This window comes from Mytilus californianus, unplaced genomic scaffold (genome assembly GCF_021869535.1).
Source record: "Mytilus californianus isolate M0D057914Y unplaced genomic scaffold, xbMytCali1.0.p SCAF_4, whole genome shotgun sequence".
In the NCBI taxonomy this organism is placed as follows: Eukaryota; Metazoa; Mollusca; class Bivalvia; order Mytilida; family Mytilidae; genus Mytilus; species Mytilus californianus.
Window position 1 is genome coordinate 31,881,020 of NW_026262690.1, and position 26,333 is coordinate 31,907,352.

A 26,333-nucleotide genomic window follows, 5' to 3' on the forward strand; every position below is an offset into this window, starting at 1 on the left:
CAAGTAAAGAAAGAGCGGAACTCTGAAACAATAACATTGTCCAACATAGACATAATCTTCGAACATCACCTTATTTGTTCGTATATCTTTGAACTTTTGTACAAACTGACCATCATACAAACAGTTATCACCTAGTGTTATCTGAAAACTTGATATTATTATTTGTGCATAGTCTCAATCATAGACTTGTACATATTTATTTAAAAGCTTAAATACTTACTTAATGACCAAACATAATTTAGTAACCTATTGAACATCACATAAGTAGTTTATTTACTGTTTTTCTGGGCACTGAATGTCGGAATGTTCTTCTAGGATGCACTGGAAAACAAAAGCTCTACTTTGTGTACTCCTGGTTGGAATTACAACAGCATTACGTTTGCCATATTACGGTAAGACCGCCATCCATCATTATTATCATGTTATTATTCTATTTTGATAAAGTCGTTTGTAACATGAATGCTAATTTTTCCTTTGATCTTCGAGTGAGTAAACACTTATATTTTTAGAGGAGTGCATTAACTTAATATATCACTATACAATCCCGCCGTTGAACGCTTGTCATAAAAGGTGAAGCAAGGAATGGGAGGAGCTTAGGTGAGTGCATTAACTTCCATCTCAAAAGTTGTTATTGCATTGTCTGGCTCCGCCTCCTCGGACCAGTAGATAATGAAAGATAAAACAAAATGTAATATAAATGACTTTAAAATTTCTTACAAATGCATAAATTGCAAACTCAACAAATTATAAAAACATAAATTCGGAAAGGGGGGATCTTTAAAGTAACTCTACCCCAACACTTGTCCAACTCCTAAACCTAACCCTGAATTAAACCACGGTTCCCAAAACTTGAGGCAAATACGTGCGACAAGGAAGCTACAAAAAGAAATAACATGGTCTATAAACGAAGAGGCGATATTGATAAATTATTTTATCAAATAATTTCAAATTTCTACAATACCAAAATCTAAATACAGATAAATACGGCGCACGTACCTAATAATATTGTTTAAACGAGACCACGTATCGTTTTTCTCTCTGTTATGGGCGACCCCGCCAAGTGTATTATCGTATCAGAATGAATACCCCAGAAATATATGTCACTAGATGTTCAGCAACTACTACCGATTTACAAAAATCTATCTCTTGAATTGAGCATGCTTCAAATATTTGTCGATGGACCTAACGCAATCAACAACCAATCAGTTAACCGATCTTTTTCCTGTTTTGAAGGGAAAAACAATACCTTCACAAAATATTTAAAAAATGTTTCCATCTTATCACAGATTCTCAACTCCTCTAAAACTACACGTCTTTTTCAGGCTTTGAAAGCATGTATACATCGAATAAGATTTTGCATCTATCCCCCTCAAGAATTCTCGGAGAGGGAAACTATTCAATAGCACATAAATCACTTTCGGGTCTGTAAATCTCAATGTATCTCCCACGACAATCATGAATTCATTTAAATGTACATTTATTTGAAATACAAATCCTACTGAAAACATGTTCTCCATGTGTTCATTTTCTGAAAATAAGAGACGTTTTGTACATATCATAGTGCGCTCACCACTGTTTGACTGACACATATAATTCATGAAAAGCACAGTTAAGCTGCATTGGTCAGTATTTCACCTTTGACGTGCGTCATAACCCATTACTAAAACAAATCATATATAGCCACGCCTGACTTATTTAAATATCTAACGGACTCAAAGCTACGCTTTTCGTGCTTTTAATACAGTAAATCGTAAAAGGCGGGCTTTATATATAACTTTGTAGTCTGTACCAATAATTTTCATTCGTCCCCGGATTAGTGATTCTACATTTGGAAATGAACACTTGTGCATCCTTACAAAGTAATATAATTTTCAATTTCATACACTATTAAATTACTTTTTGGACACAATTCTTTTCAAACAAGTTCAACTTTTCAATATAAGGGAATCATTTATTTCAGACTGTGTTAAAGTTCACTTTGAGTTATGTAGAGTATATTTACAATTCTTACAATCTGCCCTTTTCTATTAGCTTAAACCGCTATGTGCACTATTAATTTGAGATATATCCCTAAAATGCTGGTGCGAAAATGTTAGCCTCTTTTATCTGACAGAATCGTCCTGCAACCCACTCACAGAGTTTCAGTGTGATGAAAATTCATGGACCGGAACATTTTGTTTACCCATTAGTCTGAGATGTAACGGGAAGTCTGAATGTATGGATAGGAGTGACGAATATGGATGCAATGGTAAGCAGAAGAATTAGTTGAGAGATATAAGGTAGATTTGCACATGACAAAATACAAACAAAAAAAAAATCATCAAGAAAATTATGGTCAAAATAATAATTGTAATATTGTTGAAAGTGCTCCTTCCTTCCTTACTGCATGACATTTATAACTGAAACAAGATTTCGTATTTTTTTTTAAAATAAGAAAACATACATACTAGTAGTCGATTGTTATTAAAAAGCAAATGCCACGTTATGAATTATATTTCAACGTCCTTTCAAATTCTCTGATTTATAGACTATCGTCATAGAACTAATACAAAACCAAATAGTTTTCTTTTTGTAAGATTTTGCAATGTTCCATTTAGATTTTTATCTAATCATCACCGAGAAATTGTTAATATCAACTTCATTAAGTCACCTGTTAAATAGCAAATAATTAAATAATAATATTTTGTTATTTCCTAAAAGCTGTAATATATATATATATATATTAGTTTCGATAATTAACACAGCCTGGGTACGTGAAAAGTCTCATTGTGGTGAAGAAGAGTTTACGTTTGATAATGACAAATGTTACCCAGATTCGTGGAGATGTGATGGTATTGTTGACTGCTATGATAATACAGACGAACAGAAATGTCAAGGTATACAATCGCATAGTCATGTTCTGCCGCCGAAAGAAAAACCCCAATCCAGACGAGCTGTATTCTTTATCGAGTCTTTGCTTTGCTTAAATCCATACAGTATAGAAAGGTCTCCGATGTGTCAAAGTTTCGACCGCTTTTCATAAAATTTGGTCTCTTAATTCAGATATAATTTTCAGAAACCTTGAATTTGTTAGACAGTTTTGTGAGGTGATTCCTTGCCGTTTTCTTCATTCTTTGAACAGTGATTGTCGGACACATTTCCGATCATTCCTTTCAACATCCTTTTCATTAAAAATATAATATTGACCAATTCCGAACATATGAACTGAAATAGTCGCATCGAATCCGTTGCCTTTCATTTACAGGCCATTCGGAGTATTTGACAATCTAATCTCTGTGGGTCATTGTCATATATACATGATAGAGATCCATTGAAAACAGTGGATACGCTGTTTATCTTTATATACGATAGCAGTACGGTATATCGTTGTACAACGCCACGTTATTTCTAAACACATAAAAATAAGGAGATGTGGTATGATTGCCAATGAGACAACTATCCACCAAAGATGTAAGCAATTATAGGCAACTGTACGGCCTTCAACAATGAGATAACCCATACCGTATAGTCGGCTATAAAAGGCCACCACATAAAAAATGTGAAACAATTCAATTGCGAGAACTAACGGCTTATAACAAAACGATTTACAAAAAACAAATATGCCAGTCATGAATCAACGATAACCACTAAACTACAGGCTCCTGATTTGGGACATGCATATAAAGAATGTGGCTAGTTAAACATGTTTGTGAGCGCGCACCCTCTCCCTAACCTGGGGCAGTGGTGTTACAACTCAACATAAGAATAAACTGTATAAAAGTGATTTTCAAAATTTATTCCATATTCTGTTGCAATTGATACCTTTCTAGAATAAAATTGACGCAAATGATACGTCATAGAAATAATAATTTGTGTAAAAGGACTGCAGTCCCTTTAGTTGATTGAACATTCTCTCCGTTATTTTTATTATATAAGATAGAACTGCTGATCTCGCAGAAGGGGTTTAACGGTTGGTGGTTGAAGGCCACAAGAAGCTTTGAGATAAAAGTTGCAAAATCCTGCATTCTGATCATTTCCCGGCAATTAAACTAAAGCCAGGAAAACCTTCAAGAACAACATTTTGACTTCTGCATAAAGATTTCAGAATTTTTTTAATATTAAGTTGAGCATACATATACATTTATGTAATGCATCAATAATCAGTGTATGGTCTATAACAACAATGCACGATTCTTTAAGAAGGTCGTAGCTACCACTAAAAAGAATTAAAAAATGCCAATGTTAAAATACTACCTGTCTAAAGTCTTATTGACAGCGACACCCGACCCTAAATCAATTTAAAACTCAATAAAGGAAGAATTTGACGAGCATTCATAATTATTTTTGCCATACATTATACCAACTAAGAGTAAACTCAATAAGTACGTGTGAAAAATCAAAAGAAAGACCCTTTTTCAAGCAATTATGAATTTCTTAACCACAAAATGAATTGGTGTTAAAGTTTTTCTTATTTTCTAAGCACTTCTCACTTTTCCCTTTCAGGTTTTTGTCGAGCCTGCGACATTTATGTCGCGTAATCGAGACATAGCGATCCTAGATCCCGTCGTCGGCGTCGGCAACGGCGGCGTCAACATTTAGGTTCAGTCTGTGGTTAAAGTTTTTTAGACATCAATAATTTTGTCAAGCCGTCATGGAATTTTATAAAATTTATACAGAAGCTTTTTTATGACCAAAATATAGTATCCAGAGCAAAATTTTGAAAATATTTATTTTCATTTTTCCGTATTTTACTGATAAATGGACTTAGTTTTTTTTACGGTTAACAAGTAGATACAGTCTAGGGTTAAAGTATGTTACACATCAATTACTTTGTCAACCTTTATAGAATTTTATGAAACTTTGGCAGAAGCTTTTTAATGATTAGGAGATAATGTCTGAAGCAAACTTTTGAAAATATATTTTCATTTTCAGTATTTTTTGTATAGAATAAGATGGACTTAGTTTTTACAGTTAATATTTACATACAGTCTGGGATTAATTTTTTTTTGACATGATACATTTGTAAACCTTCATGGATTATTATGAAACTTGGACAAAAGCTTTTCTTCGAGACCAAGAAATAGCATCCTAAGAAAAGTTTGAATTTTCTTTTCAATTCTGTATTTTACTAATAAATGGACTCACTTTTTAAGTCAACATTACACTTTTACACTGACAGCAGCAATCGTAGGCGAGACACACAGGGTTCCATGGAACCCCTTACGAGTCGTTTAGGCTAGTATATATACATCTTCGCTGGCCAAGGGTTACGATCCACTTCCCTCCTCTCCACCCTTGGCAGATTGAGATAGAATTTCGGAGACACAAGGTAATGATTTTCATTGGTTGCAGTCGAAACTCGCTGCATCCAATCAAAAAGCGCCTATAACATGATCACGTGTAAATGTAGAAAGTGTATGTAAACAATTGCCACGTGCTTATATATGAGCCGACCGTGCAAGGGCTGTATAGCCAGTCAAGGTCGTTAAAAACTTGTATTGTTGTATTGTGCAACAAGTCTTTACATCCCTAAACATACGACTATATTTAGTGACAATTTGAATGTTTTTAATCAACAAATAGAAGTTTCTGTGTATGTTTCTTGCACAAATGCATGAATGTCAACGTATATTTTCGTTTCCTGCTTTACCAAGTGTGTAGAATCTAGACGCTACCGTGTGTTTACCTCCAAATTGAAGAGTTCAAGTGCTACCATTGTTCAAGAATAATGTATTCGGAATGGGCGTGACTTTAATCTACCGATAGATGGCGCAACATTATTATAAATGTTGGCTTAATCTGCCAAGGGTGGAGAGGAGGGAAGTGGATCGTAACCCTTGGCTAGCGAAGATGGTATATATATTAAAAGATGATAATCGTCCGGTTTTTTTTCTCACTTTAATCAGTTACTCGTCCCCTAGGAGAAAACTTTATCTTTCATGATGGAATACTGTAAAGTACGCAATTTTTAGATGCAAATATAAAAATTATAGATGCGCAATTTCCGACCACATCTCTTTCTTTTAATTTATTTTTTCTGATGAGTCGTTTTGTTACCAATAAGCTTATAATAGTCCATCGATTTCAAAAAGTTTAACAATAAAAAAATAATTGTCATAGATAAGAGGTTTATAACTTGTGCCCTGGGGACGGGTTTCGTCTTCGTGAGACTCATCATTGACACCCGAATCAAAACAGTTGGAACACCTAATCAATAACTAATTATTCCATTACCATACCATTATTACAAGAATATGTATAAATTATCTAAAACTGTTAAAACACTAGCCTTTAAGCTCACATATACCCAAGAACCCTACACATCAACTAAAATCCACCTATGATAAGTGAAAAATCCTACAGCAAAAACGGTTCGCTTTTTCAGATTTTTTTTTATTAGTCATCATTTATGCAAGTTTGAAGTAAATCTGACAAGACATGAATGAATTGTGTATGTAGGGAGTTGGAGCGTTTGTTTCCTTATTACTTCTAAATTTATCAATGGATAATTTAAGAAAAGTGTGCTATTAATCATATCTGTACCGAAGCATTCAATATGATTCGTTATAATTTATTATTTAAGTAACTTAAAGTTACATCTTTATAAGCGATTTTTAGGTACCACGCTAACAACTGTTACAACCCCAACGGCGAAAACAACAACATCTGCTCAGAAACTGTGTGCTAAGGGAGATTTTATGTGTGCTGATGGTGAGAGATGTTGTCCAAATACATGGAGATGTGACGATATCATTGACTGTAATGACGGGTCAGATGAACATCATTGCCAAGGTGAGTGCATACCAATGTACTGATATTATTGTCTAATAAAACTGTTGTTCCAATAAATATTCCGTGACAATTAGAATAAGAAAGCATTGTACGAATTATGCATTTCGTAACATTTTATGCGTGTTTTGTATTAGATACTATAAACTCATCTATGACATTTAAAAAAAAAATCAGAACAAACTCAAACGGACCTTATCCCGGTGTAAACATTGAATGCGAATGCATCGAGAACACCGGTCCGCAATAGTTTGTGGATATATCAACACGAGGAAATTTTGTCTATAAACGTATGTTGCTTCTCCTTGTCAGGTATGAAACGACTTTCAATTCAGCTTAATGAAATCTACTGTCCTTCTTTAACTGTGGAAAGAGTAGAAAATCCCAAGCATGCCAATATTTGAAGGCAAACAACTTGATCTGTGTTTTATCAGTGGAAGTCAAAATTAAACATTGCATTGTATAAAGCATTGATTGTGGTTGATTCAACTATAATCATGGACAAAGGAAGATAACTTCAATTTGAATAAAATTACTTTATATTTAGAAGAAAATAAAAATTTTGCAATTTTTCCATTTCTAAAGGGGCATAACTCTAGAATGGTTAAAGTGACGCCACCAAAATTCAAACTTGGTCTGTGTTTTGTGGTAATAAGCATTGTGTATAAGTTTCATAACATTTGGTTGAGGCTAACTTAAGTTAGAGATTGGAAACGAAAAATTCAGCATTTTTTCCATTTGTAAAGAGGCATAACTCTAGAACAGTAAAAGTGACGCCACCAAAATTCAAACTTGATCTGTGTTTTGTAGTAATAAGCATTGTGTATAAGATTCATAACATTTGGTTGAGGCAAACTAAAGTTAGAGAACGGAAACGATAAATTCAGCAATTTTCCATTTGTAAAGGGGCATTACTCTAGAACAGTAAAAGTGACGCCACCAAAATTCAAACTTGATCTGTGTTTTGTGGTAATAAGCATTGTGAATAAGTTTCATAACATTTGGTTGAAGCAAACTAAAGTTAGAGAACGGAAACCAATTTTGAGACGTACGTACGTACGTACAGACGGACAAGGGTAAAACTTAATGCCCCCTACGCTACGGCGGGGGCATAAACATTATAACATCCGAAAGCTCATACATTTACAACGATATGAAGGATGTCATATTTATATAATTTAACCAAGATTTTAGCATATGCATGTAGTTTTAATATAAAAACAAACTCACATTTGCGTATGAATACATCAAATGTTGTAAATTTGATAAATTTTGAGTCATTGTGGGGAGGAATATTACGCATTTTTTTCAAAGTAAAAATGTCTACTTGATGTTTAATCAAATAACAACCCAAAACTGACATCACTCCCATCACTGTCATTACCATCATCTACAGTAGGCTTTTCTTCGTCTTCTCTAGACACTACTAAAATAAGTATAAAACTGCTTATCATTTATCATTTATAATATATCTCTTTGACTATTTCAATCTCAATAACAAAATCTTATTCTGGAATAAAGATATCGTGCATTATTCTAATACCCGGTAATGCATTTTTTAAATAATATCATCTATCCTCTTGACCAGCATAATATATTTTGTAATATGTATGTAGATGTTTTGTCTTACTAATTAAACACTATATTTAAACCATTGTATTTGTCCTTTGTAGTTCCACTGACAATTACACCAACACTTCTATATATACTGCATATATGATAGGTACCGGCTACAATTACACACAAAAAGTAACAACAAGAAATTATCATTATTAATTCCTAAAGCTAGACTAATTGCCGAAATGTATTTCCCGGACAGTGACCCGATTTCATACGGAAATTGTGGGAAACAATATGTTTTTTTTAATTGTTACCTGCAAAATTCTATATTTTCAAATTATGTCTTTTATTTTGTGTGTAGCATCGGGATACTTTGTACTGCCTTCGTGTCATTACCCCGTATACGTTGATTTACATATTTGAACAAATTTATATGAATAAAAGAATAAAAAATTATTTGTTGAACATAGCAATATTGATTTGAAAGCACATTGATACAAATTTTAAATTCTTTCACCGACCACCAATTGGACGTCTTGCTCATTCGTATCAACTGACCCCTATGAAAACAGTGAACGTCATATTGGTCAATACATCTGGAAGTTCAATCATGCTATGTTTAATTCATTGCCGAACCTTTAAGTTAGGTTTTTCAGCCGTTTTCCCCCAACTAAATACACAATAAAATGTATTCTTTACAACGATTGTATTTTGTAAATACAGATATTATACATAGAGGAAAGTAATCAGGGGCGTAGCTGGCCTAAAATAAAGTGCAAGCATAAGTCTTAGTAAGCCGAGCGGAGCGAGGCGAAAAATTTTTTGGGACCTTTTTATGCAGAAAATTATCATTTTTCGGTCATTTTCCAGGTATGCCATGCTTATGAAATTCACATTACTCCTTATTAACATGGTTGTTTTCAAATATAGAATAAGTTTTATAAAACAGGAATTTCAGTCGACAAGTCAACCGAAGCGTTTATCAATAGAAGGGCAATCAATGGACACATGACCAACCCGGGAACAGATAAGACACAAAAGAACAAACAAAAACATTCAATATTGAAAACTAAATACAGATAAAAAAAACACGAACCCCAAAAAAAAAAATGTGGCGACCTCCAGTGCTCCGAAAGGGTAAGCAGGTCCTGCTTCTTGCAAGACACCCGACCGTAGCGTTTCTCACTAAGGTCATTTTCGAATCAAAGGAAGGGTTTCTACGACAACGGTAGAAGGTCACTTGGGACACAGATACCCAAGGTGAATTAGTAGTCTTTTGGACGAACGGATAATGGGAATACGAAATCAAACGGCGACTTTTAAGTCTTGACTTATAAGTGAGGGATATAAATCTAAGATGTTTTCAAGGTTATTGTATTGAGCCTGTATTACTAAATGTTAATACTGCATGTAAGACTTAAAGTAAAGTTAATATCCAAAGACCATATATCTATTTTTTTGCCAAGGCAAATGATCGCAGAACTCTCTCGGTGTCGATATTCATTTCTCTGTGAACATGTATGAGCGCCAACGAAGATAGTCTGTCCTATACCATGGTTGAACGGGGATAAGTTTTCAGTCGCCATAATGCACTAAATGACCGTTCAGTAGTTGATGTAGTTACTGGCATTGTAACTAGGATTGACACTATTGCAAACTATTGAAGGATATAGTTCCTTTTTAGTCACTGCTAGAGAGGACATCAGAGATTTGGGCTACTCTATAACATTTGGACCAGCGTCTCTGCCATCTCTTTACCTCAGAGTTGAAGGTTTCTTGATTGTCCGTCAAGTCGTGTCTAAATGTTTCGTATAGTTTGTCTATACACTCTGCTGTCAAAGATTCCAAACGTGCAGGTATAAGGTTCTGGCCTTGAAAACGATCGGAGTTATCCAGTAAACGTCCTAGGCTGTGAGTTCCTCAATGAAATAGTCAAGAAAGGAGAAATACAAGGCTCGCTTCCAATACTGACTTGGAGTGTCAGCTGGATAGTTAGCCCGGTTGACCTGTCTTCCTACTCATTCGTAATTTAATTTCAGAATTATTTTTTTTGTGAAAAAAATGTGCAAGCAAATGATTTTTTGCGTAAAGGCAGCTACGCGCCTGGTAATTTAGAAGTTTATATAACAAAGCGGTCAGTATTATTGATCTGTGTTTCGTGGGCTGTTCAACTCTTTATGAGAGATAGATATGTATAACTGACTCAGAACTTCCTGTTTAATATATCAATATACTTGGTATGGTCGATTGAGCATTCTGGACGACCGTTTCTTCCATAGATGTCTAGTTTGGCTTGCTTTTCATGTATTGACGTCTCAATTCCCAGTTTGGTTATTCATTTGTTGTTTTCAATTTTTTGTAATCATTTTATATTAAGAGCTAATGAAATAAAAGATACCTTTTACTTGAGGTGTGCCTGTCTGAATACAAGTAGATCCTGACCCGCCACATACAGATGCAAGAAGATCTTGACCTGTAATTGATTATAGAATTGAATGCTGTCCTTTTTGAAAATTTAATCGAAATGAAATTCTAGCTAAAATGTTATGGCTACTTCCTTTCATTTAGTATACATTTTCAAAACCAACAGCATCATCAATTCTTTGAAGTCGGTAAAACTTGTGTCTGATCTATTTGTCATTTTGAACAATAAAATATGTTTAAACTAAAATCCAATTATTATATTTACAGATCTTAGAGAAAAAAACATATATGCTATCCACAGTTAGAATCTGAAAGTATATCTTTAAACACAAAACTTCGAAATGAATTATCCACATTTACAAGATGTATTGACATTTACTTTTTCCAAATAAAAAATATTGCATTTTTCTTAAAAGCATAACGGTTTATACGAAGTACACGAACAATCCGAAAAAACAGTGTTAATTAATTCGGTAGGTGGTGCTAATAATTCTATAATCTTGGGTTACTTTCATACGATATGGGTTGCTATGATACAAAATGAAAGCACGTGACGGAATGAAACATTCGTCATACTTTCAGCCAATAAAATATTCCGGGATAAAATATGTTTGCAGGCACGCAACCTCCCATAACCCCGGACAGCGGGTTATAGCAAAGCATTAAAACATTTAAAACAAATCAGTTGAAAGAGGCTTGAATCATTAGATCGAAACAAAACACCCAAAAAACTACTAACAAAAGGACTTACGAGACAAAGTAAAGATATGAGTGTACTCACAGTTACTGAAAGCCAGTCAAAGCCAATAACAACTAATAATACTAGAATGTAATAGGCCAAGTAAATTAATTGATAGATTTTCATCCCCGGCCGCCTCTCTGAAATCGTCCCGCCCACTTTTTAAAAATTTACGATTTCCGGATTTTGTTCATTTCCGTTACCGGTAACCGCCGATAATTTCGTTTCATTCAAAACTTCCTGTTTCAAATTTCGGTTTTCGTATTTCTTCCGGAGTAATATAACCAAAATGATTAAGTCGACATATTCTGCTGCTCAATGATGACAACATTATCTTGTGAGAATATAGATTGATTACTCGAAGGCATGACATATTCGGGTTACGAATAATAGGCGGTGTCTAAGAACCGTTCTAATCGCGGTACGTCACAAATTTCAGTGACTCGGTAGAAAACCGTGGATTTTTTTATTTATACAATGAATTTGTGTCAGGAAATTTGGACTGTGAATGATATGGGTCATTTTCAAAAAATGTCGAATTTTCAGTACACCCATGCTAAAATTTGTATTTCTAATGGAAAATGCAGTTGTAAGTGTTTAAATGAAAGTTTGTAGGATTTATGCGTCAGAGCATTAATAATAAACACGATTTAGATGTATTTTGATAAGATTAGAATATATTTAAGTCCGATTTTTGCGTAATTTATGTGCGTACAGTGTCCAAGTAACACATTTCAAATGATTTTTTTCCTATTTTCTGATCGCCTTGATATCTGCAAAAGGGACTTTTTTTTGAAAGTAAATAATAACTCTAACGAAAAATCGTAGCTTCTTTATTATTATATGTAACATTTTTTCTACAAACTAAATTCAATCAGCGTACATGAAGTTCATGTCCATCCTGTTACCGCTACTTAAGTCAGCCGTTAAATTTTTCTCCCTATGAATATTGAACTAGTCCGTGTTGATTTTAAAAGCGCAAAGTAACCTAAACATTTAACGTTTTTGTATAACAGTGTAGAGAAAAGAAATTTCAAGACATTTAGTGAAAGAAAAATAGTGGGTACTTTTTTGTCATGTCTATGCTGTTACCAACATATTGATTAATTACACCAATATCATACTTGCAAAAAGTGCAATTACGTGTTGGAAACCAAAATCACAACAGAAAAACATTATCACTTCATCAAAGGGAGTAGTTATTTCACAACAGCATTCAAAAATGAAGAAATTTGTCTATCCTGTTATGTCTATCCTGTTACTATGGTTGCTATGGTTACAGTAACAGGATAGACAATAGTAGACAGAAACGTCTTTAAAAGGTTTATAATAACATATCGGTTGCACACATACATTTTGTAATGAAATGTTTCGTTGTTTGAACTCATCCAAAGGTTATAACGTCTTAATCTTCGCAATTTAGCATTTGCAGGTGCAATACTGCTATCGGTAACAGGATAGAACTTAATATAGTGATATATCATTAACGTACGTTCCTGTTACCAATAAAATAAAGACAAAAGTAAACCAACGTGTGAGGGATTTACTTGATGTTGGGTTTATTTGAAAGAGAGAACAAATGCTGATCATTATGAATTGCTATCTTAGACTTGCATTACTGGTGGTTATTTTTATAACCTTTGAAAACCAATTTTTAGAGGCATTTTTCAGTACAACATGGAAAATTGGCAAATAATCTATCATTTCACAGAATGAATATATATAGAAGTTTTTATTCTTGCAAACCATCTTATTAGCTACGAAAAACAAGCTTAAAATCTTATCGAAACCTTTTCTAAATAACCCGAAATTTCTTTTGAACATGGTAACAGGAGAGACAAAATATTGCACCACCTATCAAAAAATGTTTCAATATATTCTTGTATAACATTATCAAGATTGCATCTTTTTATATGTTGTTCTATAAGAACTGTTTGTTTTGATTTGCTTAGGACAAGGGTATTTGAATAAGTAACTTTAAATCAATTTTGCAATTTCAAAATTCGACATTTTTTGAAAATGACCCATATCTAAAGCGCAAGAATCGTGGAACACATTGGTACAAAAACCAGAGTCAAAAACATGACTGGAATTAATTAATTGACACACGCACGAACTTGTGCGATTTATGACCGTATATTGAGTACAAAGAGTCGACCAACGTACAATATGTATTATAGCAAGCCCTTAGATTTACCCCAAGGCTGTCGTTTTTGTTGACAAACAGCAAACGCCCTCTGTCCCCATCCCCTTAATAGAGTCATTAAACAACTTCTTCTTTTTGGTTCAGTTTGTGTTTTACATTGTAATTATATTTGCACCTTGCATAAGAATCTTCAAAGCATCAATCCTAGTATTTTCAACACAGTTTGAGTTTTCATTTCACTCTGTACTCATATTTGTGTTGCATACTAATGCATATATGCTTCATTTTATGGGCACTACAAATCATAGCTTAAAAGAAAAATAAATTTGATGTAGGTAGTCAAAAAGAGACAATTCTCCACGTTTTTTTGCTATTTATTAAAAATAGGTTTCTATTACATTACATTTAGAACCGTGGTTGCCAATCAGAAATATTTATTTAAGAATTTGAAAATAATGTAGATTTCCTTATATATACATGATATAAGCTTATTATCCTTGTATATGAACAACACGTTACAAAAAACGTTTTCAAAAATCTGGATGAAAATCTACCAATTAATTTTAGTTGGCCATAAGTGCACTGCAATTGTTGGACAATCTTTTTAAGTCTGGTACTTTTAGTGAGTTTAAACACAATATTCAGACTCTTAAATATTGAAATTGCACTAGTTTTCATCAACTTTCGCATTTTGACTTCGATATTAATATAATTCAAATGAGATTGGTTTTATCAATTTAAAATCGTATGTCAAATGTTGCAGAACTGTTTCTGTCATTGTAAACAATTTTAGGCGTTAGTAGCTTAGAATTCGATAAAATTTAAAAAGAAAATAATTTCTTAAATAAACATATAGTAGACAAACGCCAAAGTAAATCACAACAGAAATATACACATGGAAGTGTTACCAAACAAATCATATCGAAAGGTATATCCTCCTACATCCAGTGTAGACAGAGAACATTCAAGAGACAAAAAAAAAAACATACGCAGTCGCAGAAAATTGAAGCTAGTTGATCGAAATACTTACTTTTCACAACTAAATCTTCTATGTTTTTTCCTTTTAACTTAGATATTACAAGGTCTATCTTATCGTTATCCGACTCTATCCCGACACTTCCGATAATCATCTTCAAATCGTCGGCTGATGGGTTTTCAATGCCACCCATCACAGCCAACATATATGCTGCTACATATCTCATGCTGTGAAAAAATTGTGAATGGTCAGTATTTGTACATATAGTTCCATGCAACTTTTATTTCTTTTTTTTTCGTATACAAAAATACATAACAATATATAAAGAATACATTTTTTTGTTTCGTCAGTTATTGTCATGGTGATTTACGATTGTACCCTTTGATATCGAATTCTTAATTTTACTTGTGGCTGTTGCAGAACAACCTTGGAAATTTTATACTCAAGAAAACATCGATCACAGTCATTTACTAACTAATGACTTGAAGTATCATTGATATGTTTATTTTCTTTAAATTTACTGTTTATAAAATATGGAATCGTTCGAAACATTAAGGGTTTTCTACTCCCATGCATAGATTGCCTATATTTTTTTTATGCTCTTCAACTTCGTATTTGACTTGGCCTTCTAACTGTTTTGATTCGAGCGCCATGAATGAGACATATGTAGACCAAATTGTAAGCCTGGTATCTTTGATGTGATTTTTTTTAAAAAAGGTCAAAGGGTGTGGTAAATATCTTTTAAAATAAAAAAAAAATCATCTTCAATTTCCATTCAACAGTAAGATTTGACAAACTTTTTGAATGATACTATTTATCATCCACATCCAGCTCTAACTTTATCCAACGTTTTGAGTAATCAGTGTCCTTCTATGGACATCGATATTTGAATATTTTTACCAAAAAAATTATGATAAACGGGAAACTTTGCCTTCCCATTGTTAATGATCTTTTACGGCAATAATCTTAAATAAATTCTGTAAATTCAGAAATTATTGCGTGTATTTATTATTGCGATTTTTGAAGAATGGACTTAATTGCAGATTAATTATTGCGATTTCAGGAAAATGTGCATGCAGAAATATGTATCAGATATCAGAATGCGAGTTTTTATTAGTGCGATACTCATCTAGTCGCATTATTAGCAGTAATAAAAACCTCGCAATAGTTTCTGAATTTACAGTATAAAGCAAATCAAGTTCAGTAGTTGTTCTACACACTTCTGTGTTGGCTTCATGTATTAACACAGATTATAATTATACTGTTGTTGTTTAATCGTTGCATATTTTTGGGATTTACATCAATTTCGTATCTGTAGTTAGTAACAAGACTAAAATTTCTTTATTCTTTTTTGCATTGATATTCTGTACAATAAAATTGAGAATGGAAATGGAGAATGTGTCAAAGAGACAACAACCCGACCAAAGAGCAGAAAACAGCCCAAGACCACCAATGGGTCCAAAGTTTACTTTGGGGACGGTCCATGAATCTCGTCAGTTGTTGTCTCTTTAGTAACGAACTAGTGTTTTTCCGTAAGGAAAAGGACGCGCCTTTACAAAGTTTTATTTTCATTAATATTGACAACAGATTTTGTATAGTCCCTGTTAATTCTTACACAACTTTTTTAGACCATGGAAGTATTATGTTGACGGTGATATTGACTTCGGTATTACTTCCATGTGTTGACTAAATGAGATTTTGAGATTCACATGGTTTATTGATATTCGTCTATTTTTGGAAGACCGAAATTTAACTTTTAGATGTTAATGACATTGGCATTGACGTTTTGTACTTGATCGAGAAAGTGTATACTATATACGGTGTGTACTTTCAACAACAAAATCTTTATTATCGGCGTCTTGTTCAATTAACTTTCGACTACAAAAACGTTTCTAAGATTATAACACAATGTTGACTGCTGTACCCCAATACCTATTATTTCTGTTTGTTTTGTTCACACATTGTTGTCAATATAAAGGAATTATATGCGACTGTCATTCAAGTGAGAGGTTTAGCTAGCTATAAAACCAGGTTTAACCCACATTTTTCTACACAAGGAAATGCCTGTACCAAGTCGGGAATATGACAGTTGTTTTCCATTCGTTTGATGTGTTCGAGCTTTTGATTTTGCCATTTGATAATGGACTTTCCGTTTTGAATTTTCCTTGGAGTTCGGTATTTCTGTTATTTTACTTTTTTCTGTCGGCGTCTTTGTCAATTTACTATCAACTACAACACATTGTTTGTTGACGTCTTTGTTGGATTCATGTGAACGCTTGTTTGAACTTTTATTCAGTTGTTATGTATGTTTACTCAGTTTTGGCTGCTGGATCCCAATTATTGTCACATTAACCTATTATGTCTGTTTGAATTCTCGCCCAAGTGGGAGGTTAAGCTAGCTATAGGTTTAACCAATCATTTTCTTCGGAAAATGCCTGTACCCAGTCAGGAATATGACAGTTTTTTCCACTTGTTCCGTTGATTCATGTGGTTGATTACGTTTGATTTTGTCAGTTTGTATTGACTTCCCCTCAAGTTTGAATTTACCTTGGAGTTCTGTATTTTGTATTATACTTCTTTGACCTCACATGAATGTTATGGGGCTATAAAGACAGAACTTGTATTTAAAGATTATCACCAAAATTCCAGGCGAAGACTTTATTCATGTGAGATATAGTTGTATATTACCATAAGATATATAATTATCTCATATTTGCATCAATGCGTTTGAACTAATTAACTACCTCGGTTTATTTAAAGAGACGATTATACACATTTACAGTATTTGATACCTTATTTAGATATACAAAGAATTAATTACATGTGATTGTTTATGCTTGACGATTAATATTCAAAATGATAAACATAATACTGTTTTATTTATCTTTTGTTTTTTTTCCCAACAAATACAAGACCTAACATTTTAGTAATAAGCAGTAATATTAGTTTTGTAATTATCAGACAGAATATGGATTCAAGCAAATGCCTATAGAATATCCTTTTAACCATATTTATTTATATAAATGTAAAATTTGATAAACAATTATTTTTCTGATAATTCTAGTTAAGAAAAGGGATGTGCATTTTTATCATCTCTAAATCTGTTAATATTAAGAAACCCACTTTATGTCCGTTTTGACGGTATTCATTGTTTATTTAATGTGTATTTTTAATATATGCAATAATCTTCATATTCCGTTAAATTATACTTACTTTAATAAAATATGTCTTCTTATTGACAGTGTCTTTTGAATGGTATATTTCACAACACGAAGAAAATTCGATATTGATTCCAGGTAGTTTAAACTTGTAATATTGATTGCAATATTTTATGTAATATTCATTGTTTCCTATATGACGTGGTTGTGTTCATGCAATCACATAGAATTTGAACACGATATTAAAAAGGGTAGTTTTCTTTCTTATTTGAAAATTCACTAAAAAAAACGAAATAAAACCATATTACTTGAAGGCAAATTTATCATGGAAAATGTTGATAAAAAGCTATTTTGCAAAAAAAAAAAATAAAAAAAAAAACAATTTTCGTTTATCATTATGATTTTGTTTTCTATCGTTTAACAATACATGCAAGATAAAAAAACAAAATACAAAGAAGGTTTATACACTGTTATTTATTAAAGACACCAAGGATTTGTATATACAAATCCTTGAAGACACTTAGTAAAGAAACAAAGGAACACGGAGCAGTTCGAAAATATCGACTGAGATGGTGAGTTGGGGAGGTGATTTGTAATTAAATCACGTACTTCCTGAAGCCGGGAATTTTAATAAATTTATAATCAATTTATGCAACTGAGAAGTTGAAAGCAATTGATTCCTGGCAATTTCCAAATAATTTTATAAGGGGGCGGGTATCGAAAATTTACAGGAACTTTTGCTTTGTAAAAAGTGATAGACTTTTAAAATGTCCTAAATATATTAATGAGACAATGTTTTCCCCTTCAAGAAATTGGACTCGTGAATCCCAACATTAGAACCCGATGCTGCTCATACAATAAGGAAAATTAATAAAAAAGCATATATATATAAAGTAATCTAATCGACACCACACTTATATTCCATAATATGTTGCTAAAATGTAACTATAGGTTGTCCGTTCCCCTTTTCTAGTGCAAAAGATTTGAAAATTAAAATTATTTCCTTCACTTGGTGACTGTAGAGTTTCCTTCATTAATGTCGCATTTGTAAGAGTTGTCTCTCATACTCCAGTGATTAGTTTCACAAAAAATCTTACGACTAAAGTTGAACGTAAGTATACTGACTTGTTCATGACTTGCGATCAAATTTAGTCGTAAGATTTCTTGTGAAACTGATCACTGATCTACCCATTGATCAAATATACACAACCTTTAAGTAGCAGTAGTCGAATTATTTCTGCAAAAGATACTGAAGTTCCATTACGGGTCTTTATACAATTGTAACTTGTTTTATATATTATATGTTTCCAATGTGCCAACACAGGTCTGCATGATATTGCAATCCTTCGGTTAATCAGTCTTATATTAACCTATATCAGTCTTAATGCTAATATGAGAAAGTTCCAGCATGAGTCCCCTTAAAGTATTCAAAATAAACATCTTCTTATTTTCATATTGATTTGCAGGGTTTGTCGCTTATGCTGTGTAGATTCATTAGCGTGTGTCCGCGTGCCATTATTTACTACAGTTATGAATAATTATATGTTTGCTTGTTAATATTCTCATTTGAAATCATACCACATCTCATAATTTATGCATCAAACAAGTTTCTGGTAGCAAGTTCTCTTTTTCCTTAAACCATGCACGTGAAAGCAAGTTTCTCATTAAATGTTTCGTGCAAGTTGATAGTGATCCTTAACCCGACCATACACACTGGGTTTACAGTTGTTTTTGGAGTTATCAAGGTTGAACAAGCCAAGATGGGATCATTTACTGTAAATACCCAGTATGTAAAATATAAAACAAAAAGAATGACCATTCAAAAGATTATTAATAAATAAAAAAATATTCAAATATTCAATTTCCTTAAAAAAATAAGACACAAATGCTAAAATAGATATGTACCCTTTCCTGCAAAAAAGACTAGAAACGACGTGTGTCTGATTACCAAAAAAAAAAACTGAATACCGCTTTTTTTCGAAAAGTCCTAACCATTTACAGTCAACGAAAAGTTTACTTACGTAATATGTTGAAATGATGTCTTAATACTGTATCAAACTTTATGTTACAGTTGCAACTAACGCACCAGTATTACTCCAACAGTGTGCTACAGGGATGGTCCCATGTGATCATGGAAAGAAGTGTGTGTATAATGCATGGAAATGTGATCGCATTGTAGACTGTTTGGATGGTTCTGATGAAAGTGATTGTCAAGGTACTATTGTTTATTTTGTCTATTCTCCCTCCCTTTCGATTGGAGCTCGGAAATATTTGTAATGGTCCGTCTTTTGGCTAACCTTTGTTACCAGGAGTGCTCGTATTTTGTTGCTGATCTTAATTATTATATAGAAATAATCCTTATCACAAGTAATTGTCCAGTATTTTTTTTAAAATTTGAATTTTTCTGAAGAAGCATTATTTTGGTTAAAAAATAAGTGCTGTGGATCTTGTCTCGGTAAATACTGTTTTATTCTACAGAAATCGAATCTTAGATCTAGTATTTCCTTTATAATGACGACATGCATTGGCCTAGGTCTAGGAAAGTAAATAACAGGTTATGTGCCATCACGCGAATGCCAATCTGGTGAATTAGGTCTAAATTTTCTATCTGCCATGATTGCTTTTCTTTCTTACTCCTTTTGTTAATCTTTAACTGTGTGTATAATTAACCTTGAGCTTTTTTATGTTGTTGCTTTTTGTCGAGCCTGCGACTTTTGTCGCAAAAGCGAGACATAGCGATCCTACATTCTGTGGTTAAAGTTTTTGAAATTTTAATGACTTTCTTCAACTATCCTGGATTTCTACCAAACTTGGACAGAAGCTTGTTTATGATCATAAGATAGTATCCAGAAGTAAATTTTGTAAAAAAAAAATCCTGTTTATCCGCATTTTACTTATAAATGGACTTAGTTTTTCTGCCAGTTAACATTACATTCACTCTGTGGTTAAAGTTTTTCAAATTTTAATAACTTTCTTAAACTATCCTGGATTTCTACCAAACTTGGACAGAAGCTTGTTTATGATCATAAGATAGTATCCAGAAGTAAATTTTGTAAAAACAAAATCCTGTTTATCCGTATCTTACTTATAAATGGACTTATAAATGGAATATGATGTTCAGTAGTTGTCGTTTGTTGATGTGGTTCATAAGTGTTTCTCGTTTCTCGTTTTTTATATAGATTAGACCGTTGGTTTTCCCGTTTGAATGGTTTTACACTAGAAATTTTTGGGGCCCTTTATAGCTCAAAAAGCTGTTCGGTGTGAGCCAAGGCTCCGTGTTGAAGACCGTACTTTGACCTATAATGATTTACTTTTATAAATTTTGACTTGGATGGAGAGTTGTCTCATTTTCACTCATACCACATCTTCTTATATCTATTAGTTTTTCTGCCAGTTAACATTACATTCACTCTGTGGTTAAAGTTTTAAAATTTTTTATAACTTTCTTAAACTATCCTGGATTTGTACCAAACTTGGACAGAAGCTTGTTTATGATCATAAGATAGTATCCAGAAGTAAATTTTGTAACAAAAATCCTGTTTATCCGTATTTTACTTATAAATGGACTTAGTTTTTCTGCCAGTTAACATTAAATTCACTCTGTGGTTAAAGTTTTAAAAATTTTAATAACTCTTAAACTCCCGGATTTGTACCAAACTTGGACAGAAGCTTGTTTATGTTCAAAAGCTAGTATCTAGAAGGAAATTTTGTAAAAATTTATTTCCTGTTTTCCTGTATATTACTTATAAATGGACTTAGTTTTTCTTCCAGTTAACATTACATACAGTCTGCAGTTAAAGTTTTTAAAACATTTATGAGATTCATACACCATCCTGGATTTTTATTTCATTAACTGTAAATCTATTATGTGCATTCCCCTATCACACTGAAAACATAGACAACAGCAAAAGTAGGCGAGACACTGGGTCCCGCGGAACCCTTACGAACTGGTATATCATAATGAAGAATAGGAAAACACAAATAGGCTTAACTCTAACAAAGTGTCAAACATCTAGAGTCCTAAACCAACAGCAAAATAAAACAAAAAACCAACAAACGAATAACATGACATCACAACTGAGGATGAATCATATTTAAAAACACCAAAGGCATTTACCATGGCAAAATTGTAGGTTCAACCGTGTTTCATTGCGCTTTAAACCCCTTCTGTTTAGACATGCATTTCCATCCCAATTTTGCAAAACCTCGAAAACAATAGAAATAAGAAGATGTGGTATGAGTGCCAATGAGACAACTCTCCATCCAAGTCACAATGTGTAAAGAGTAAACAATTATAGGTCAAAGTACGGCCTTCAACACGGAGCCTTGGCTAACACTGAACAGCAAGCTATAAAGGACGCCAACATGACTAGTGTAAAATAATTCAAACAGGAAAACCAACTGTCTAATCTATATACAAAAACGAGAAACGAGAAACACTTAAGAACCGCATCAACAAACAACCACCAATCAACAACAGGTTTCTGACTTAGACAAAAAATGGATTGCTGAGCTTGAACTTTATACCACCTAAACAAGGTCTGACGCCTACAAATTTATACAAAAGAATAGTCGAGTAAATGGATTAAACATTATGTTTTTGAAGACTTGGAACGTGTTTGCTATGATTTTCTACTTGCAAAGCTTGGCATTCTCCCAACATGTCCCATGGCACTAGTGTACTTTAAAACGACAAATTTATTTTACTCGCGTAGTGGTATTAACCATATGTGGATTCTTAAAAATTCTAAAGAACTTCTGCACAATTTTAAATCTCGGTCTATTTCTGAAATTAATTCTAACATAACTTTTGATTTTTTAACCCTGTATACCAACATTCCCCATGTGAAATTATAAAATTGTTTTGAATAAACATTGAACGACAAAATTTCTTCTCATGTGACGTTTACATTTTCTGACGTCAGACACGCGAAGCAATGAATGCGGTTTTTAATTTGATAGATGCTTTTGTGCTTTTTTGTAAATGATTGTTTGTTTTGATATTGTAACACAGTGATGACTGCTGTACCCATATTTTGACTATTTTATTTATTATGTCTGTTTTGTTCACGCATCGTTGTAAATATAACGGAATTTGATGAGACTGTCGTACAAGTGAGAGTTTTAGCGTTATAAAACCAGGTTCAATCCACCATTTTTTACATTTTAAAATGCCTGTACCAAGTCAGGAATATGACAGTTGTTGTTCATTCGTTTGATGTGTTTTGTCATTTGATTAGGGACTTTCCGATTGAATTTTCCTCGGAGTTCAGTATTTTTGTGATTTTACTTTTTATCATACCGGCTGTAACGGCGCATTAATACATACCGCGTGAAGAACATAATACATTTGTGTTGTAATAATTAAAACCATTACCTATTTTTAAATTATCATGTGTCGACCTAATTGAAAATACCCTCAGATTAAAAGACTCCAAACACGAAACAAACTCTCAGAAGAACACGTGACAATATGTGCATGTAACTTACTTTTGTAGATTAAATATTTTTCAGACCATGTTCCGAAAACTGGTAAGTTTTAGGTATGATGTATGATATTTTTACTCGAGAGATACAAATATGTGAAAGTACAAAATTGATCATAATATCAGAATATGACAAAGTTTTAATTTAAACCCCTATTAAAGATGTTGCCTTTTCCAGATCAGACACACATCAAGACAGTTTAGAATTCTGATATGCAAAACTTCAATTTAACCATTAAAATAATGAAAACAACACTTTACAATTTCATGCGTAAGAAGCGTTTTTATTGATTTACCATCACAAGGAATGCTTGAAGTCAAATATTTGAAAGCGAAGTAGGGATATATGAGAACCGAAACAGTTGGAGAGCCTGAGCTATCTGTATAACTATATTTTTCAGAATAATAATATAAAGCTGCTTATTCCCTCCATCATCCATGTTACACTGCACCACTTTTTTTCCATTTAAAGAAACCATATTTCTTAGAACACACATATTTATATACAAATAAAGATCGAGCGGCATGATATAGTGTATTAAAGTTTAAAAGTAAATGATAATGAAATTATCATGTTAAACTATTTAACAAATTTATGTTACAGACAAAACAATAGTGTTGTCATTTGAAGATCTCTTGCATAGACACAAACGGGAAACAAGAAACAAACGACCAGTAGAACTGTCAGCAGCAAATAGACCTAGGTTATTTGATGTCATTGGAAACAAAGAAACTGAGAATAGCGAACACTGAAAAGAGTAGAAAATGTACTGAAATAAAAAATAGATTCAAATAAAGTAAATAGAGATAAAAAACCCAAATAAAACATCTCTTTGCATATTAAATTTTTATATTTGATTTACCTTAAAATTTCAAAAGAAATTGTTGAGGGAAAAATAATGTATAGAATTTATAAGCTTATAAAAATGTGTATGAGTACAAGTGTATGAATATAAAAGATTTTAGTGGAATTTGTCAATGAGATCGCAACCTGACACAAAAAACATTATTCAGATAAGGAAGCTAGAGAGAAACGTGTAATCGTTTAAAATTGAGAACTTTCTAAACACTGCTTGCTATAAAGTATCCCGAGTCTAAAAAAGAGTGTAAATTTTAAAAGAGACGTCTTAAGATCTGTCATTAACACAATGTTTCTTTCATGGACCACCAACACTAAAATATAGTCGTAAGACGATCATGAACGAGTTTCATGACTTGGGGCAGTTACATAGCATTATGGATTGTAGGTATGTAGGTACATAGGAGAGTAGGTAGTCTTGCATTATTCCATTTATACGATGGAAAATCGGGCTTTGGCTCACTTATAATTTTGAAGTGTGACATCAAAGAAGATGGAGCAACAACATGACTGACTTCATCCTGTTACTGAATTTATCAATTGTCAATGTGATTTGGCTTTCCAACTAATTTAATTCGAGTGCCACTGGAGAGTCTTATCATATATATAAACGAAACGCGCATCTGACAAACTAAGTTATAAGCCTGAAATATTTGACAAGTTTTGAACACTCGATGCTTTGATAATTATGTTGTTACCAATGGGTCAGCATACAAAACTATTTTGACCACTGAAAGGGCTAGAGATGTTGCATTATTATAGAAATCTTTATAACGATATTGTGGAATGTATTAAAAAGATCTAATGGTAGAATGCAGGTGATATTTTGGTCTGTGGTGGCTTAACTGCACAAGTATCTTCTGATTCAGATTAGGTATATGTATTATGAATGTTTGTAATCGTCCATATCCCTATCTGTTCTACTCTATCTATTGGTATATCTCTTCATTGAATGAGAAAGCAGACTCTAATGATTGAAATTTCTCATTAGTTGGGACAACTAAACGGTCGATAACATGGCGACATCACCAAACGGAGCCAAAACAAATAACACAATGATGCCGACGAACATGAATAAGTAATGTACTTAAACTTTCTAATAGTTCTCTATATGTAGAGACAATGAACAATCTCTTATGTGGAATATAAAAACTCTTTATGGTGATAACCCTATGTAATATTGGCAATTAGCAATTGAATTGACAGGAAAAGTTAAAAAAAAAGTAGTCCGGTTGTTGCTCCATCTCCTTGGTTGTTACACTTCAAATATATAAATATATATATAAGTGAACAAAAGCCAGAATATTTCCCTTGTATGAATTAACTATAGCTAGACTTTAGAAACTAGATTATTTATTACTGAATCAGACACATGAATTAATGGTACTAATATATCATTTGCAGGGGCGGATCCAGGATTTTAGGTTAGGGGGGGGGGGGGGGGGGGGGGGATCGAGGCGAAATTTTTTTTGAAGTAAAATTATCGAAATATTCTTTATCAAGCTGAGGACAATCCATGCTTTGCAAATTTTAGGGGGGGGGGGGGGGGGCGCACGCCCCCGCCTGAATCCGCCCCTGATTTGCTATTTCAAGAATTAAGATAAACAACTCTCAAGGTTTGAATAATATTTGAAACAATTATATGGCGGTTAAAGCATGGCCAAATCCTTTTATCAAGTCAATCTTATTATTTATTCAAAGTTGGAAAGTACAAAATTGAAGGTCGCCAGACCTTAGAGCAATGTCGGATTAGTTAAACATATGGTAAGTATTTTGACATACGGTAAATAACATGTGTTTTGGACAGCTTGATACATCTAACATGGAAATGGTTTGATAAATTTCTGATGAATATTAACGATAGAATAAAAAAAAATTGTCCAAAAATTGCATTATTGACATTCAAAATTTTACTCAAACCATTCATTTTCAACATTGAGCGGGTATGGCAAACCCAAATAAGTGATTGTCTGAAGGAAATGGTTAAGGTACTCAAATTTGAATTGAAATTTTGGTATTTCACAATATTTAACGCAAAAACTATTTGACCAAAGAAGAAATGTTTCTTAACCTAGATTGTCTACATATAGGTGTACTCTTCATCCAAAACAAGATTTGGCTTGTCGCACCATTTTTTCAAATAAGCATCCAATTGAAATACAAGAAACTGCATGTTGGATTTAATTAATCATCAGCATTTCATCTTTGTTAATCAGA

At 32.9% G+C, this 26,333-nt stretch overlaps 1 protein-coding gene across 4 annotated transcripts; it reads left to right on the forward strand.

Annotated features, from left to right (window-relative positions):
- Positions 1-28: 28 nt before the first annotated feature.
- On the forward strand, positions 29-24,132 carry LOC127737896 (low-density lipoprotein receptor 2-like). Of its 4 annotated transcripts, none has more exons than XM_052248856.1 (7): positions 29-392; positions 2,114-2,248; positions 2,727-2,876; positions 6,598-6,771; positions 19,843-19,986; positions 23,286-23,303; positions 23,862-24,132. In XM_052248856.1, exons 1-7 carry the CDS (start codon positions 296-298, stop codon positions 24,008-24,010), a joined length of 867 nt encoding a protein of 288 aa, XP_052104816.1. In that variant the 5' UTR covers positions 29-295; the 3' UTR covers positions 24,011-24,132. The 4 variants fall into 4 exon arrangements, with proteins under 4 accessions (XP_052104816.1, XP_052104817.1, XP_052104819.1 ...); XM_052248857.1 differs by having other exon boundaries at positions 2,745-2,876; XM_052248859.1 differs by having other exon boundaries at positions 23,286-23,314; positions 23,862-23,949.
- Positions 24,133-26,333: the final 2,201 nt, after the last annotated feature.